The following is a 20,051-nucleotide window of genomic DNA, read 5'->3' as shown; positions in this document are numbered from 1 at the left end:
AGGAAGGAGACGAATCTAGTGGTTGCGTAACTTGAGGGAATGGTACGGATGCACATCAACCGAACTATTCAGAGCAGCAGCATCTAAGATCAGAATAGACATGATGATTGCCAACCTCCGTCGCGGAGATCGCATGTAAAGAAGAAGATTTTGAGAACCACTTCCGAAGTGGAAATAGAAATTTCAAAAAAAAAACTTAATTTTAAACTAATATTGTGGCTTATGCCCAACATAAATAGTAAATTTTATGTTTCGAAAGTTCGAGCATTTATTCAGTCATTGTGATATAGTTATTACTGGTACTCTTTACTAAAAGTTTTTCTCTCACATTGTTTATGTTGAATATTTAGCTGTTTCACGTAAACTTTAATATTGAATCTGTATTTATTTAAATAATCCTATTTTTTAACGAGCTTTATTTAATTTGCAGGAATAGGATACGAAACCGCCCTCCACCTCGCCTCCAGGGGATGTCGAGTAATTCTCGCCGACAGAAAAGAAGCTGCTAAAGCTAAGGCAAAAATAATAGCCATTACGAACAATTCAAACATCGAAACGAAAATCCTCGATTTAACTTCATTGCAGTCGGTGAGGAAGTTTGCCAAGGAAATAAACTCGACAGAGGAAAGATTAGACATTTTGATAAATAACGCGAGGGTGCTGAGCAATGGCAACAAACACACCGATGATGGTCTGCACTCGACCATGCAAGTTAATCACTTCGGGCCCTTTTTATTGACGCACCTTTTGACAGGTTAGTGGTAAACATCCTTTCTACTTTCATAATTACTCGATTTTTATGTTTGTATCTATACCTCCAATAGGAGAGAAGGGGTCAAGTTATAACAATTTTCATAAAATCACATGTATCTTGACAGCGATATTCTCACTTATTTTGAAAATCTGAGAAAATTTCCCAAAAATTTAAAAAGTTGTTGACAATATCTCGGTTTATTTTATATTTGATGAAAGTACTGACTCATGGGAGCGCTATATGGCACAGTTAATGATATGGGCTTAACACGAAAATGTAAAAAATAAAGTGTTACCTTCTGCAGTATGCTCTGCTCTGTTTATGTTGCATATAAACTGCTCGTCAAAAGTTAGGGATATAGAAAATTCTGCTGAACTTTTATAGTAGATTTGTTCGTGAACAGATTAACGGATTCCGCTAATTTTTTTTTATTATTTTAGACTTTTCTTTAGTATTTACACAGTTATGCAAAGGTTTACTCAAACTTTTTTTTGTACTTATACCGGGTGAAAGAAAAGAAATGTTTTCTTATGTTAAGTTTAAGACGCCCTGTAGGGAAGACGAGGTACAAATGGGAGTATATCTCGAAATCGTATTGTAGTCTTATGTTTTGTGAACCGTTTTGTTTTTTGAATGTCCCTGATGTCTTTAGAATTAAAAAAATGGACGGTTTTGTAATTTAATATATGTTTTAACCGAAACAAAAGTTTGAGACACCTTGTAGGGAGAAAAAGGCACAAAGGTGAGTATACCTCGATATTTTGTTGTAGTCTCATATTTTGTGAATATTTTATTTTTTTAATTTCTCTGATATCTTTAATAACAAATAAACTAGACGATATTACTCTTTAATATGTGTTTTAACTGAGAGCACATGCGTCACATCACACATGTGAAACATAGAAAAACATATTAAAGAGTAATACCGTCTAGTTTCTTTGTTATTAAGCGGGGTGGGGTATGGTTTGAAATCAACATATCAAGCACATTTTTGTGAATTTTTTTCGAAGCTATGGTAAAATTATTTTCATTTTAAATTAAATAAACACATTAAGTACAATTCAAACAATATTTAGAAAAAAATTGAGTCCAAAATATTGAAAAATAAGGCATTGGCGACAAATTTTGACAGGCAGCTCACAAAAAAATGGATTTTGCGGTGGACATCAGAACTCGTCACTAGATCATACGAAACAAAAAATTCAAAAAGATTTAATTAGCTTATGAGTTTCACGAGGTCTCAACGTCGAGTTTTTTTATTTTTAATGATTTTTGAGTTTTTGGTATCACTCAGAAATCAAAAAAATTAAATTTTTGGTAAAATTGTTGTGAAAATCAACAGACTTATTATTGTTGAACAAAAAATAAGCAAAAAAGAAAAATATCTCGACTTTCTTACCTCATGAAATGTCTAAAGAAAATCTGTGCAAAATATAAGGTAGATCGGCCGAGTAGTTTTTCAGTTACAATGTCCACCGCATTTGAAAAAGCAGTTTTGAGAAAAATGCGTTTAAAGTTTTGACAACTGCATCTTCATCTTCTTATTTGTCTGCCAAATCGTAAAGTGATGCACATTGGAATATGTTTTTTGAATCGAGGAGTAATCTACAAAAGAGAAGGCGAACAGTTGTTTAACGTTTCTCACTACGCTCAAGCGTGCTGGCGCGAAGTCGCGGCAAAGCGAGTCGAAGGTAGAGATATTCAACACGCTGTATCTCTGGTAATTTTACTCCGATTATTTTCAAATTTTCAGAGAGTATTCTTGAAAGTATGCAATTTTATTTGAAATAATAAAAAAAATTATTATTTTTAACCATACTCCCCCCCCTTAAAGATATCAGAGAAATTAAAAAAATAAAATATTCAAAAAATATGAGACTACAATATAATATCGGAGTATACTTACCTTTGAGCCTTTTTCTCCCTACAAGTTGTCTCAAACTTTTGATTCGGTTAAAATACATGTTAAATTACAAAACCGTCTATTTTTTTTTGTTTCTAAAAATATCAGGGACATTCAAACAACAGCGTGTTCACAAAACATAAGACTATAATATTATTCTGATGTATACTCACATTTGTACCTCGTTCTCCCTACAGGGTGTCTCAAACTTAACACAAGAAAAGCATATTTTTTTCTTCTACCCGGTATAAGTACAAAAAATAAGTTTGAGTGAACCTTTGCACAACTGTGTAAATACTAAAGAAAAGGCTAAAATAAAAAAATAGCGGAATCCGTCTGTTCGCGAAAAAATCAACTATGAAAATCAGCAGAATTTTCTATATCCCTAACTTTTGACGAGCAGTTTATTTCGGTCTCCAATTATAAACTAATGCCTGGTTGCACCAACAGATCTTAGGCTTAAGCTGAGAATATCATAAGAATTAATGTAATATAATTACAATAAAATATAATAGGAATATCATAATATAATAATAGATATACTTGATAACAAGGTAAGAATTCAAAATTATGGTGCAACGTAAGTGATACTTCCGGTGGTCCTATCTATAAGCAGAGCTTAGCTAAGCTAGAGCTTAAGTTCTGTTGGTGCAACCAGGCATTAGTGACTTCTAATAAGACAACACATAAAAAAATTGATTTTTTGATTGTGTTGAAACGATTGATTTATTTCAATATAGTTTTCCCTTTAAGCACGATTTATAAAATTTATTGATACATAATAATACTTCCGTTTCATTTAAAAAATGTCAAACAGCACGCATACAAATAATAATTATGCCTGATTCATACTGTTCCCTTATGAAAAGTCACCTGCACTTTATGTACCAGCAGGTGCGTCATTCTGGAGGGTCAAAAGCAATTAACGTTTTTACATTGTTGTTAGGGGTTCGTTGTACAGCTTGTATACAAACATTTTCCAAGAAAGAAAATTGCCAAAAACTGAAAGGACAACAGAGACGCAAAATAGGGGTAGATGTTAATACCTATCAGCCAGAAATGATTGATAGTGATGATGATTGATTGTTGTTTTATTTATTATTGCTTCTTCTTTAGATGACTGACGTCAGGTCTGTGTTTTTTTGACAAAACTCTAACAATATTTTTCTCTTACGTTCTTTGAGACTGTATTGCTCAACAAAATTTAGGAGATTCTTCTTCTTTAAGCGCCATATCCGCAACGGTGGGCGGCAATCATCATAGCTATTCAGTCTTTAGAGATGGCTGCTTTGAAAAGATTTGACGTACATCCGTATCATTATCTCAGGTTGCTCAACCACGTCATCTACGTCTTCCAATACTTCTTTTTCCTTGTACATTTCCCTGCGTAATGAGTTTGAGTAAGTGGTCTCTCTCATAATAATATTCTCCCGTTTTATACCGCTAACGCAGCTTTTGGGATATAGCAGGGTAGTCTGCTATATCTAGGGCCTACGGTATACAAGGAAGGTAACAGAGCCAGTGCTACGCTTCAACCGCCTATTATTACCCCTAGTTTTACCCAAGGTAGTCATTTTATTCAGGCTGAGTCGACCTGGGGCCTATAGACATTTTAAAAATGTCTAGTTGTTCTTGCCGGCGCGCGTGGGATTTGAACCCCGGCCTACCAGCATGCGAAGCAAGCATAATACCGCCTGCGCTACGCCGGCCCAAGTGGTCTCTCTCTCCATGTGTAATATGTCCGAGATATTCCAATTTTTGGGTTTTAACTGTATGTAAGACTTTCATTTCTTTATTCTTCTTTCTCAGAAGCTCTTTGTTTGTGACGTGTTCTGTCCATGATATTTTCAGAATTCTTCTATAAACCTACAACTCCAATGATTCCAGTTTTTTCCTTGATTCCGCATTTAAGGTCCAAGCTTCCATTCCGTACAACAAAGTCGAGAAAACGTAGCACCTAGCCAACCTAATTCTTAGCTCTAACTTTAAATCCCTTGTGTAGAGTACTCTTCTAATTTGTTAAAATTTGCTTAGCTTATTCTATTCTAATTTTAATTTCCTGGAAGCAATCATTGGTGGAGTTCATAATTATTTCAATATATGGACATTGGTCTACTCATTCGACATTTGTTCCGTCTATTTGAGGAGGTTCTCATTATTTCTTTGAGTTTTAGATATTCTCATAAATTTTGTCTTCTTGATGTTCATTGTTAGACCGTATTCTTAGCCATACACAGCTATTCTGTTCACCAGTCTCTGAAGATCTTCAATCTGAAAGAAAGTGCCTCTACCTAATTTGGTAATGAAATTTCCTAAAACTACTGTAAATTAGTGTCTTCTTTATTAGTTAACTTAATAAGTTTTTGTAGATATATGCGTATCATTTCTCTAACAGTTGTCTGGATTATATAAATAATGAATAAAGGATACCTTATTTTCAGCAGAATTACTCTGTCGTACAGTGGGATAAAATTTAAAAATACGTGGATTAGTTCTTCTTTTATTGTTATTCCCTACATCTAACTTGAATTGTTTGTATTGTATGCGAATCACGAATGTATAATGAGTTATAATTTATATATAATTGATATATTATTTTGTTTAATTGGTATATCCTTCAACATGGTTTATAATGATGAAATATTTAATACTCCTCAGACAATAGTAAATGCATTCAGAACATTTTTTGAAAGTGTCTATTCTCTACCTGAGATACATGAGGGAAATTTAGGTTTCAATTTTGATCACGATACTTTTTTAGACATCAGTTGTGAACCTATTAGTGAACTTGAAATTTTATCAGCTGGAAAAAAATTGAAAAATAAATTTACTTCAGGACCTGACAAAATACCTTCATTTCTATTGAAATATTGCCTGCATGTACTAACTAGGCCACTTTGTACACTTTTCAACTTGATTCTAAAATCATCAGTTTTTCCAGATGTCTGGAAAACAGCTAAAGTTTGTCCTATATACAAGTCCGAAAATCGTACTAACATAGCTAATAATTATAGACCAATATCCATAACTTTTTTTTTGTTATAAACTGACCGGCACAAAAAACGGGCACCCCAAAAAATGGGTCATTTTTGATGTCTCGTATCTTCTAAACTTGTTGTCCGATTTAAGTATTTTTTAAATATTTCTGTAATAATATTGTTGCTAGACAGGTAAATTTTTATTGCATACCGGGTGTACCAATCGAAGTGGGTTCTTTTCTCAATTTTCACAACACCCTGTGGAATATTCTAGCCTTTATAACATATTGAAATTAACACCCAACTATAGCCCCAGGTTTTCTTAACATTCTGTTTTTATTATTTATTAGCTTATGTTGGATAATAAAAAAGTTAGGGACTTTAACAACTTGTCATGTTCTTTATTAATACAGGGTGTATCTAAATAAGTGCGCCAAACTTTAAGGGATAATTCTGCATAAAAAATAATGACCTTTTGCTTAACAAACCTATGTTCGCAAATGCTTCGTTTTCGTGATATGGGATGTTGACTTTTTTCTTACAAATTAACGATTTATTTATTGCTCTAAAACCGGTTGGGATATGCAAATGAAATTTGGTAAGTTTTAAGAGGTAGTTATTGCGCATTTTTTGACATACAATTAAAAACTTTATATTCACCATTGGCGTGCAAGCAGGTAATACGACCGGGTAATATGATTAGCATTAAGATAAATCTTAAAAGCTACTGACAATTTTCGAAACTTCAAAATTTGTTTTCATAAATAACCCAAAAAGACCATGAAGCAGGAATAAATTGTTTTCGCTACAAGTCCCGAAGATGGACTATAAAATATTTGAACTGCAGTATTCATCTTAAATTTCAGGTTCAATATTATCAGTATACTGAATTCGCTCTGCCGAGATTCACTTTGACATATTGAGAATAGGAAACGTACAACACAAAAATTCCTACCTTTGTACACAAGTTTATGTAAAATTTTCAAGGTCATAGTTCTTCCCAAAATCTATTACCTATAAACGGACTAAACAAATTCAAAATACAATATTGCTCCAACGGTTCCAACGCAACTTTTACAGCACTTTCTCCAACTAAAGCGAACTTGTGCGGCACAAGAAATGTAAATTGCAAGTTTGTCAATGTCAATCTTAGGTAAATGAGCCTGGAGACCATTGTATTTTGTATTTTCCTGACATGAAGCGAAAGGCATGGGAGTGGGCAATGAAGCAGAGGGTAGCAAGGGGGCGCTGACTCATTCGTTGCTCTTTCTACTTTTCTAGGCGCATTTAAATCAAAGCGAACACGAACGAACGAACGAAGGAACGAATTCGTAGGTGTTCGCTTGGTCATTCGTTCGCTACAAAGTAGGGCCATTTACATTGAAGCGAACGTTCGCATTCGTTGATGATCGGGAGTGCATATTGCCCGCAGATGTTTTTAAGATGGGCCAGTGCCGGTCACACATTGTTCACACAAAGTTTATTTTCGTGTTTCTTGCTGGGTAAATTTTAATACAATAATAGCTTACAAAAATAGCTGGAGAAATCTGATGACTAGGTCGAAGCGCGTGTTGATACGAGCTTCAGGTATTTAAAAATTTAGACGTCGGCGTCGGCAAAGAGAGATAATAATATATATAATAGTGAGAACGACAGAGAGCACAGTACAACTCCACAGGACTGTAAAATTAGTAATATTTACTTTGTGATAAGATGGGTCAGACACTTGGTTGGACATCCTATCTTCAAGAATATTTATTACACCGCGTCAGTGGGGCCGTTAAAAATATTAGTAGTTGGTTAATTTACACAATGATAAAAATTAAAACCCAACGTAATTAGACCAAAAATTACGACGACACTGATGTATTCCCTCGTTTGCCCAGCTGAAACGGTCTTTGAAATGTATACCTGTACCGCCATCCCAAGTCAATCAACGCTCACCATAAATAATCATAAATAACCATTTGTATTTGTTTAAGGATCGTAAATCACAAAATTTTGGGAGAAATTTCTCTAGTCCATGTTGCGTTTAATGTATTTCACGTTGGGTTTAATCCGGTCTTCAGTTTTTATCTTTTTCTGTTACATTTTTCTATTTCACTCAGAATGTCGCTTCACGCGCTTGGACCTAGTCGTCAGATTTCTCCATACTACGCTGTTTGAGGGAGCTTAGAAAATAACATAATAAAGAACCAGCTTTCTTAAAATTCTTCCTCGAAAAAGTTACTTGCTCTTGATATTATGACTATATTATGTTTAAATTATAAATTGTAAAATTGGTGTATCAAAATAAATTCGCTTTTAATTAATTTTAGCAATTAATTTGATTTGGTTACCTCATTCGTGTTTCTGGGTTGAAATTTATCCAATAAAAACATTAGGCTTTTAAAAGCAAACCACTTCGAACCCTCTTTTTGTCTTTCTCGTCTAAATGATGCCAGAAGCTAATTCATTTTTTTAGTTCAGAGACATCACAACCCATTCCTATAGAAATGTTAAAACAAGCATCAGTTTTTCTGTTTATTATTTTATATAGCTTCGATTTTAGGTTTCATAGGCATATTCCATATTGCAAAATTATGTTTTCACAACTACACAATAAACAACCCTCTCAAACTAATGTTTGTAAATAAATTAAATCAGTACTTCTAAACGAATTCGTTCGCTACCCTCTATCCACTGTCCACATTGAACAACGATTTCATTTGATGATTCGCTCACTTACCGACATCGGTTGGAACATGTGCGAATGCGAACGAATTCGTTCGGTCGTGCTCGATTCGCTGTACAAATACAATAAAGTTAACGAACGAATTCGTTCGCTCGTTCGTGTTCGCTTTGATTTAAATGCGAGGAGGTAAGAAACCGTGTAGACTGACAAACAGTACTACTGTTCCTTCTGATCCTTCTACCAAATGGCATTCATTAGCGACTTATTCTCACAACATAGGCTTTCTATGTGAACAAATGTTTTATTCTAGTTTTATACCTCCACCATCACTTTTATGGTATTGAGCGATATTTGAAATTTTAAACATAATATAATTTTTATTTAAATCTAATTATTATTTTTTCATTTTGGGCTCTGCGAAGCCCCTAGGCAACTGTATATTTTGCCTAATGGTTAATCCGGTACTGGGGATCACCTAAAAAATAGGCTATGAAATTTTTTTTCACAGAATTTGCAAACGTAATTTTCTTTTTAATTTTATGAGAACGATTTCCGAAATGGAAATCGAAACGTCAAACAATAGTTTCTTATAAGAAATGTAATTTTCATTACACTAATAATTCTGGCTCAATTCCATATACTTACACACAATACCTGACTAAATTTAATATTTTATTTTAATATTTTAAAAATATAATTTTTTATTCTAGATTTGCTCAAAAAGTCAGCACCAAGCCGCATCGTCTTCGTTAGTTCAGCACTAGCTTTCTGCAGCAACCTCAATCTAGAAACCCTCAACTACCCTGTTGACCATCCTCTGTCCATATTCCGCCAAGGTATCATATACGCAAACTCAAAACTCGCCAACGTCATTACCGCCAATATATTCGCTGAAAAACTGAAGGAATCCGGTGTTACCAGTAACTCTCTACATCCTGGTTTGGTCAATCTATACCTCTTTAGAAAATCTGCCAGATTTGATGGATTGAAGACTGTTTATAGACTGATCAGATATTTCTTCCTCTACATTTATGGCAAGGTAAGTAAGGTAATGTATGCAGAGAGGGGGTATTCATATTATTACTATGTTATATCATCATCATCATCATCATTATCATCATTCAAAGCTATTTCATACATCGTCAAATGTAAGCATCCCTTAGGTGTATCCATTGATTTCTATTTACTGTTTCGGCATCCATTCGTGGCTAGCCATTCGCTTGATGTCATTGTTCCTTTTTGTTTGGGGTTTGCCTCTACTTCTCTTACTTGCCCTTGGTCGAAATTCAATAATTCGCTTCGTCCACCGGTTGTCTTCCATTCTTCCTATGTGTTATGCCCAGTTCCATTCAGGGCCGCGTTTAGGTCAATTGACGTCCTAGGCAATTCTCTAGTAGCCGCCCTTTAAGCATGTACCATTTTTGCGAAGAAAAATTGCAAGCAGATTTTTTTATTTAAATAAGAATACATAAAAATTGTCATTCCAAGATGATAAAAATTCATTCATAAAATTCATAAAATATCATTTATAGATGATAAAAATCATCTATAATGTCTTCATAATTTATCGCCTTTGTTACGTCACTTTCTATGGACAAAATCGACAAATTGTTAAGAAGTTCTTGCGTCATACTTGATCGGAAATTATTTTCATGACTATTTTAAATTCTTGACATTTTCGAAAATGACCTTTCAGCGGACACGTTGGTCGGCAACTGGCAGGCACAAATAAATGCGCAAAGCAATATCAAAATTGGGGAAAGTATCTTACCCTTATTCGTGGTTAAAAATTTGCCATTTTCATAAAAAAATTACACTTTTCGGAGACTGTTTTTTGGGAATACCATAAAAATTGTGCATCTAACGAAAAAAACTATATAAAACATTTTTGTAGATTCAGTAAAATCAGAGAGATTAATTTTTTCATAAATCTTCTAGTTTTAATAAAAAAAGAGATGGTAGGTGAAAAAATATTTTTTTGGTGCATGCTGAAATCGGTGTATTCAACTTAAAATAACAGAGAAATTGCCGATTTTAGGGGTATAATGCTACGAATACCTTTTATAGTGCTTGAAAAGACCTTTAAAACGAGAACTGTTAAATGTCGGTTACATTCAAACTAAGCGAGATATGGTGCAAAAAAACTTATGACTAATGTATTTTAAGGAAAAATGAGAAGTGTATTTTACTTCTCATCCACCAGAATTTACATGCATCGTTTTTCTTCTAGAATACCTTCTACTATAGTGTTATTTCTATATTCAAAAAGTTGGACGGGTTTTTGAAAAGAATAAGATCAAATTATAGAGCGCATTTTTAAATTTTCTTAAAAATCTTCCTTTTTCTCCATGTAATTCGAAAGTGATAAGAGATACGTAAAAAATACCTTACAAAAATGTAGGTTTTCTTTTAGATAACAACTTTATTTTTCCTTCATTACTGTATCTCATAAACATTTTCGAGTTACATGGAGGAAAAGGAAGATTTAAAAAAATTAAAAATGCTCTCTATAATTTGATCTTATTTTTTTTCAAAAACCATACATTTTAAACCCGTCCAACTTGTTGAACATATAAATAACACTAAAGTAAAAGGTATTGTTGAAGCAAAACGATGCATTTAAATCTGGTGGATGAGGGGTTAAAACATAGGTACATACTTCGCATGTTATATTAAAATAAATTAGTCATCCTTTTTTGTTGCACCATATCTCGCTTAGTTTGAATGTAATCGAAATTTAACAGTGCGGTCGTTTTAAATGTTTTTCAGGCAGTACGTACAAAAGATATTGATAGCATTATACCCTTAAAATCGACCATTTCTCTGTTATTAAGTTGAACACACCCATTTGAGCATGCACAAAAAAAATTTATTTTCACCTACCATACATCTTTTTTTGCACGATTGATCATTTTTGACTGTTTACCGTGACAGATTTTACGTTAGTAGGTGACATTTACTAGCAACTCGACGGTAAGTAATCCAACTCGACGGTAAGTACTCCAACTCGACGGTAAGTAATTCATTTACCGTCTGGTTTATTAACGACTGTAAAAGTACGCTGGATGTTCGTTTTTGTATTGGGTACTTTTACAATCATTAAATTATCGGTTTGTTGGATGTCATTCATAGTAATATTATATAATTCTTCTCTTTTACAGGCACCAGATATTCCCAATATCATTGCGACCTACAAATTATGAAAAAATCTTCATTAGAGTATTTCTTTTACCTAGACTAGCTTATATTACCTTGTGAACTAGAAATTCTTCATCCGGTGCTTCCATCAGAAATTTTTCAAATTGCTCCCGTGTAAAAATGCTCCCTTTCTTAGGCCTATAGCCAACATTTTTTCTCTTCAAATACGCGATCAAAGTTGAAAACTTGGAAATATCAATGCCATCATAAAGAAAAACGGTGGATTTAATCATTAAATATTCTGCCCAGAGGCTTCCAGGAGCTTTCAACTGCATATGTCTTTGAACGAAATATGCCAATAGAGTCTTTTCTTCGATTCTTAAATTCTTGCCTTCGCACCATTTTTTAAAACTTTGGTAGGTATTTTGATAACGGATTTTGGATTTTTCGGGAATAATTGCGGAACACCCTTCTTCCCAAGCCCATTCAATTTCTTCAAATTCACTTTCGCTCAAATAAAAACTCAATTCTCCATTGTTGTTATGCACCCTAGTTACTACCTAACAACCAAAGTATCTATCTTGATAAAATGAATGAAACTAGTCAATATGACGAAAATGTTTAATTTTATAATTTATAATGGTATCAATCGTGAAAAAAGTTATAAGCATGTCGAACGTTAAGGGTAACCGATCTCAGACAATAATTGGAGTCGTCGCTCCGCTCCTTCTCCAAACAATTGTCTTCGACCGGTATAAAACCCTTACCGTTCTCCATACTTAATATACTATTATGTTATCACTAGAATTAGAAGACTTATGAAGGAACGGATCTCTTTGATTTTTCATAAGCTATAAAAATGTGTTATATAGTTTTTTTCGTTAGATGCATAATTTTAAGGTATTCGCAAAAAAACGTCTGAAAAGGCGACATTTTTCAATGAAAAATGGCAAATTTTCAACCACGATTAACCCAAAACGATTCAGTTTAAAAAAATTATATAACAGTGCGCCCGCCGCCTTTGCGGTGCTGCCGACGGCCCAATAATCCCTAAATTTACGACTTCTGTCTTTTTGAATGAGTGTTAAGAAAATGCAATTTGTTTTCTAGAAATGAATGCCCACTTATATTCCATTGATGGATGTACTATGTACTTAAATGTTATTCGATTTTAATTTTTATATACAAAATTTTTGGTACAGTATTTTTGCCGCCCTCTCATAATTTTCCGCCCTAGGCAACTGCCTATATTGCCTAATGGATAAAGCAGCCCTGGTTCAATTTCAACATGGCAATTTTCTGGATCACAACTGTTACTTTGATCGTCTTCGTATCTCTTCATTGGATCTGTGATCATTGAGACTAATTTTGAGGATTCTCCGTTTCAAAGCTCTTTGAGTCCCTTGAAGTTTGTGGACTAGACTGTTGTTAAAAGCTCATAATTGAGTTTTATATGTCAGAACCGGCAATGCGTAACTAATCAAAAAATTATGCCTTTAAATTATTTGGTAAGTTCGGTTTTCTACACAAAAAAATACACATGGGAACTTGGACCTCGCCCGATGGATTACCGAACAACCAAATTGATCATATGATCATAGATCCTAGACACTTCTCAAACTTGATGGATGTCCGGACCTATCGAGGCACCAATATTGATTCAGATCACTTTCTAGTTGGCACAAGAATTCGAGCTAGAATCTCAAACGCGAAGAAGGAGAAAAGTACCAAAACAACGCTCCTTAATATTGAACTCCTCAAAAATCCGCAAACGGTAGAAAGGTTTCAAAACTATATCGAAACTAACTGCATCATTAATGAAAACCTAACAACCAGCGAACAATGGGAAATGTGTAAAAGTAATATTAAAGACGCAGCAAATAATATTCTAGGGCCAGAAAAACCACCATCACGCAATGACTGGTTCGATGCTGAGTGTGAGGACATTACAAAAAGAAAAACGATGCATATAAACAGATGCAGCAAAAAAGAACCCGAGAAAAACAACAAACTTATAAAGACCTTAGAAGAGAAGAGAAGTGCATTCATAGAAGAAAAAAGAGAATTTATGAAAATAGAATACTGGAAGAACTTAAGGCATTAAAACAGGAAAATCAAACAAGAAAATTCTACAAAACACTGAATAATGTAAAAAGGAATTCAAACCAAGGCTAAGACTATGTAAGGATAAGGAGGGGCACATACTCAATACAAAAGAAGAAATATTCAAAAGGTGGGTGGAAAACTATAAAGAACTACTTAGCATCGAAGTAGAAGATCCAAATCAACCGAACCCAAGAGCAACCAACAATACACCATTAGAGCCTCCATCAATTCAAGAAGTACGGGATGCAATAAAACACCTAAAAAATAACAAATCTCCAGGAAGTGATGGTATATCCGCGGAACTTATTAAATATGGAGGTGCTACTCTGACTAATCAAATATATAAAATAATACTGAGAGCCTGGAATGAGGAACAAATCCCGGAAGAGTGGTGTATTGGAATCGTTTGCTCGCTACACAAAAAGGGTGATCAATTGGAATGTAGAAACTATAGGGGAATAACCCTCCTTAATACAGTGCACATTCAGAGGAGCTTCTTGGAGAATATCAAAGTGGTTTTAGGCCTGGTCGATCAACAACAGACCAGATCTTTGTGCTAAGGCAAATACTGAAAAAACCAATGAATTCAATATCGACACATACCATATTTTCGTAGATTTTAAATCGGCCTATGATAGTGTCCTAAGAAATAAATTGTATGAAGCCATGGGTGAATTCCACATCCCTGATAAACTGATCAAATTGGTTAAGGCTACAATGCATAAAGTCGTTTGCACAGTCGAAATACAGGGCCAACAAGCACAGGCGTTTGAAACGAATGTTGGGCTGTGACAGGGAGATGCGCTGGCGTGTCTCCTCCAACATAGCTCTGAAAAAGGCGGTCAGAGATGCCCGAGCAGACAACAGAGGAAATATTTTTAATAAATTATCCCAAATTTTGGCATATGCCGATGACGTGGACCTAGTTGCCCGCACAACAAGCAAACTAGAAGAAATGTATACCACCTTCTCAAATGCCTCAAAAAATATGGGCCTGAAAGTAAACGAGGAGAAAACTAAGATGATGGCATCAACACCCAACAATAGAGCCAGAAACATGGGTCACCAATTCACTGTTGATAACTCTACCTTTGAAGTGGTGGAAAAATTCACATACTTAGGCTCCCTGATCACCAAGGAGAACGTCATGACGGAAGAAATCAAGCAAAGGATAATTCTAGCGAATAAATGCTATTTTGGACTGAGTAGACATATGAGAAGCAGAAACTTAATCCAAAAGACAAAAGTAACCATATACAAAACCATCATACAACCAGTGTTGACATATGGATCGGAGACATGGACCATCTCCAAGGCAGATGAAAACCTTCTGCTTATATTTGAACGAAGGATCCTGAGAGGAATATTCGGTGGTATATGTGAAAATGGTATTTGGAGGAGGAGGTACAACTACGAGGTATACCACATATATAAACATATATTTGGTGGTAAAGACGTAGTATCTCTTATAAGAATAGGAAGACTAAGATGGGGAGGACATCTAGCAAGATCACAGCATAACAACCCTCCTAGAAGAATCCTTATGTCACAACTTGTGGGAGGTAGAAATAATGGTAGGCCAAAACTTAGATGGAAGGATGGTGTAGATGAGGATGGGAGAAAAATAGGCGCAACAAACTGGCAACGGTTGGCAATGGATAGGACTGACTGGCGTAATAGACTTGGGAAGGTCGAGGCTCTTTCATAGGGCTGTAGCACCATTGATGATGATGAAGTTTGGTTTGTATTTGGAGTGAAGATAATCCTCAAGTGTATGTTGAGACACCATTACATTAAAAAAACTGACTTTTTTGTGTGCTTTATGGGCTGGTGTAATTATTGGTCCGTACTTCTTCAAAAACGATGCTAGCTAGACCGTTACAGCCAATGGTGACTGCTACAGAGCCATGATTACTGACTTTTCATTCCTCAATTGAACAACCATGATGTGCAGGAGCTGTGGATTCAACAAGACGGTGCAACATGTCATAAAGCTCGTTCCATAATTGATTTATTGAAGAAAACGTTTGGTAACTGCATAGTTTCACATTTCGGGCCCGTGTATTGACCTCCAATGCCAAAAGATGATCTTTGAAATAAAGTCAATTTCATGTCAATTAAAAAATCATCTTTGATTTATTCTATTTCATAGTTCTATATTTATTTGTTTGTTTATTTGTTTTTTGTAGACCCCAGAGGAAGGAGCCCAGACCACTCTTCACTTGGCATTGGCTAACAGTGTTAAAGATATCACTGGCAAACACTTCTGGGATTGCAGAGTCTTCCCTACACCTCCCGGAGCCTGGAACAAGAAATTCTGCGACGATATTTGGGAGGCTAGCGAGAAACTGGTCAATCTCAAGCCCGAGGAGAAATTGTAGAGACTTAATTTATTTATTTACTATTTAATTATTTTACTTAAGCTATTTTTTAGTCCTGTGTTTTATAGGTATTGGAGATTAGACTTTTGAGTTTAGTTTCATACATTATTTTCAAAAGATGATACTAAACTTATGTTTAATATAAATATTGTTAAAAAATAAAAAACTTAAAAAACTTGTTTTTTCTTTTTGGAAGATTGTTTAGTGCTGTCTAGTTTAGGGTAGGTATTGAATTTCCTCTATTTTTGACCTTCGCAGGATTGTTTCACGTCAGACTTAAAACCGTAAAAACTGTAGAAAGTATGTCCTATAGACCTGTCAGTCTACTTTCAGTGATGTCAAAAGTTTTTGAAAAACTATTACTAGACAGACTACAGCGAATTCTCGTGGAATAGCAGCTAATACCGAACCACCAGTTTGAATTTAGACAAAATGCTACCCCTGAGCAATTTCATTGAATCCGAAATTCTATAAACAAAGCCTTAGAAGAGAAGAAATACTGTTCTGCAGCCTTTTTGGATGTTTCGCAGGCTTTTGATGAAGTCTGGCACACTGGTCTGCTATACAAAATAAGATAAGTCCTTCCTTTCAACTACTTTCTAATCCTCAAGTAGGTATTTTCTTTCCGACCGCCATTTCCTTGTAAAAGTACAGGATCAGTGTAGTACTAGCGTATATCCAATTAAAGCGGGAGTACCTCAGGGTGGTGTCCTTGGACCTGTTCTCTACCTACTCTATACAACAGATCTTCCTAGAAGTTGAAACATCATCACAGTCACATAATATATGTAGACAACAAAGCAATTCTTACGGCTTACTTAAACCCGTACATCACCTCGCAACTGCCCCAGACCATTTTCGATAAAATAAAAATTTGGTTACAAACATGGCGAATTAAAGTGAACGAAAGCAAGTTAGTAAATATAACGTTCACTAACAGGGGCGTTATTTGACAGGGTCAGGGGGGCATTTACCTAAGAAAACTTGAACCTGAAAATGACTGAAATTTGCAAAGAATACATCAATTTTATTAATATAGTATTGTATAATGTATTGTATATATAACAAGAATAAAAAACCGCTAAACGCCGTAAAACTGAGTGGCGCATACAATATTCCAGCTACAAAAGATCTGATATGAATATTACGTAGCGCGAAAATGTATTTTCATTTTGATGCAAAACAAAATTCTAGTTTTATTTTAAAAGATTTTTCCATAATGTTTGCTAAATTTGAAGTAAACGTAATACAAAAGAGTTTCAAAATTCAAACTGTATCAAAGTTACTCTTTTGTGGCGCGTTTTACTTTAAATTTAGCAAATATTATGGAAAAATCTTTTAAAAGAAAACTTGAATTTTGTTTTACATCAAAATGAAAATACATTTTCGCGCCACGTAATATTCATATCAGATCTTTTGTAGCTGGAATATTGTATGCGCTACTCATTTTTACGGCGTTTAGCGGTTTTTTATTCTTGTATCAGGAGTTTTTCAAAGTTATTTATAAAATAAATGTATGAAGTTAAATGCAATGTTTCTCGATTACACGTTAAGCTTTATAAATAGTCGCCTTTGTCGCATTATCTCCCAAATGATCTAGTGTCCATCGAATATACACTAGATTTTCTTTCTATTCGAAATATATTGAAGAAAAATATTGAAATGGCCGGTAAATGAACTCGAATTTCCCGTTGCCAGATCAAATTTAGCGTCATAACCACTACAACTACATAAACCATTTAGGGAATAACCGTTAATTGGATTATACTTTTGTAGCTTAATAACTTTTAAACGGCTTAACCGATTTTGATTACTAAACATGAGTTTGAAACGTATTGACAAGTAGTATCTGATGAATCTAAGGTCAAGTATGATAACTGAAACTATTACAGGAATTATTGAGCTTGAAAAACCGTTTTTCCCATAAGAAATAGATTTGATCATACTTATGATGCCTATAACTTAAAAAATCGAATTTTCCCGGATATCAGGTATACACCGTTAGATTCGCCTAGAGTCCTTCTACAAGCGCTCAGTTATTGGCGCAATTCGTAGGTTGAAATTTTGAGTAATTGTCGAAAAACCAAAATTTTCAAAGTTTAGTTTTTCAGTTTTTCGGCTATGCTGAGCCGTGTGTATGTCTGATCCTGGCGGCTTAAACACCATTTGAAAGCTTACTCAATACTATTGATTTGGTGTATTTGCAGTTTTACTGTCTCTTCTTAAACCGAAGATATATACCCCCAAAAAATATGCCGTTTTGTACCTACCAAGTCCTATAGCTGGCTTATGGGTGGTCAAAAGTCACAAAATACATCGGTTTTGAATCGGCCCTGACCCCCTCTTCAAACACAGAAAAAAAATTCAGATCGGTTTAACTTTTCCACATATATACATACATACATATCGACACACATTTTCCCTTAAGAAAAAATTGAGTCATATTTCTGAGCTCGGTAACTTTTGAATAGTATAACCGATTTTCAAAATTAGACATGCGTTAGAAAGGCAATGATCAGTACTATCAGAAACCGCAACGGTCGGAGTTAAATTTTCGAAGTTTTTGGGAGTTTTGGGGACGAGAACGAAAAACAGACCCTAAATAGGAAGGGCCGTAAAATCCACACCCGTGGACCAAAATGGATAATTGACATATGAATGGGTGAGTCTTTTCCTGAACATTAAGATGGGAGTTGGGCAAATTTTCAATTCAGTCAGATTTAGAAAATCGAAAATTTCGTGTATATAGGGTGAGGCAGATAACTGGCCTATTAGAAATATCTCGAGAACTAAAGGTAACAGAATCATGAAAATTGAAATAAAGGTGTTTTGAGGGATGATCTATTAAATGAAAATATTTTTATCTCTTTGCAACTTCCGGTTATACCGGAAGTTGCTTATAACTTGGTTTTTTTAAATGGGACATTTTTATATATGGGTATATTTTTACATTTTTGGATTCTCCTCAATATCTTCTTTCTTAAAAGATGAAATTTTGTAATACTATACAGGGTATTTTAAAAGATATTTACGTTTTTTTATTAATTTCGTAGCAAAATTCACACCCTGTAGAATTGTAATAGTTTGACATTAAAAACTCTGCTTACGTTCAACTGATTTCTAATATAGTCGATTATTGTTAAGAATCATTAGTATAGCTAATTTTGAAATTTTAGTATACAGGGTTGGCCGAAACTCGGAAGGAATGAATACTTTCTGAGTTTTCTTAAATAGAACGCCCTGTATTTTAGTATTGTAATAAAATGGTATTTCATAGTACTTTTTTATTTTATAAGTATTCCCTATACCTAACTGCTTTAATTTGTGAGTTATTGGTGATTAAAGCTAAACATTAATTGCAACAAAAAATACGTAAAATTTTATTAGGTTGGCCGTGAAAATATTCAATTACAAATAATTTTTCAGAAATAAATACATATTAATCCAGACTGATCCTTAAAATTACCAATAATTGGTTTAGCTATCAAAATACCTACGTAGTTAAGATTGTTGGTGAGACTAACAATTAAGCACAAATTAAAGCAGTTAGGTATAGGGAATGCTTAAGAAATAGAAAAGTACCATAAAATATCATTTAATTACAATACTAAAATACAGGGTGTTCCATTTAAGAAAACTCAGAAAATACTCATTCCGAGTTTCGACCAACCCTGTATACTAAAATTAAAAATTAAGTTATACTAATGATTCTTAACAATACTAGACTATATTAAAAATCATTTGAACGTAAGCAGAGTTTTGGTTGTCAAACTACTACAATTCTACAGGGTGTGAACATTGCTACGAAATTAATAAAAAAACGTAATTATGTTTTAAAATACCCTGTATAACTTTACAAATCCTCATATTTTAAGAAAGAAGACATCGAATAGAATCCGAAAATATAAAAAGATACAGGGTGTCCCATTTAAAAAAACGAAGTTATAAGCAACTTCCAGTATAACCGGAAGCTGCAAGGAGATAAAAATATTTTCATTTAATAGATCATCCTTCAAAACTTCGATATTAAAATTTTTATGATTCTGTTGCCTTTAGTTCTCGAGATATTTCTAATAGGCCAGTTATCTGCCTCACCCTGTATATAGTGTCGCGTGTA

At 34.1% G+C, this 20,051-nt stretch overlaps 1 protein-coding gene across 2 annotated transcripts in view; it reads left to right on the top strand.

Annotated features, from left to right (window-relative positions):
- LOC126880057 (retinol dehydrogenase 11-like) overlaps positions 1-16,035 on the top strand; it is a 43,604-nt gene extending 27,569 nt beyond the window's left edge. Inside the window, exons 2-4 of one of the 2 annotated variants that reach the window (XM_050643712.1) lie at positions 431-754; positions 9,020-9,348; positions 15,743-16,035. In XM_050643712.1, coding sequence (XP_050499669.1) covers positions 431-754; positions 9,020-9,348; positions 15,743-15,934 — 845 coding nt within the window. In that variant the 3' untranslated portion in view covers positions 15,935-16,035. Of the gene's footprint in view, positions 1-430; positions 755-9,019; positions 9,358-15,742 lie in introns of both variants that reach the window. The other variant, XM_050643711.1, reaches the window with a different exon arrangement.
- Positions 16,036-20,051: the final 4,016 nt, after the last annotated feature.

Source organism: Diabrotica virgifera, chromosome 2, assembly GCF_917563875.1.
Source record: "Diabrotica virgifera virgifera chromosome 2, PGI_DIABVI_V3a".
Classification (NCBI taxonomy): domain Eukaryota; kingdom Metazoa; phylum Arthropoda; class Insecta; order Coleoptera; family Chrysomelidae; genus Diabrotica; species Diabrotica virgifera.
This window is presented reverse-complemented; position numbering and strand designations above follow the sequence as displayed.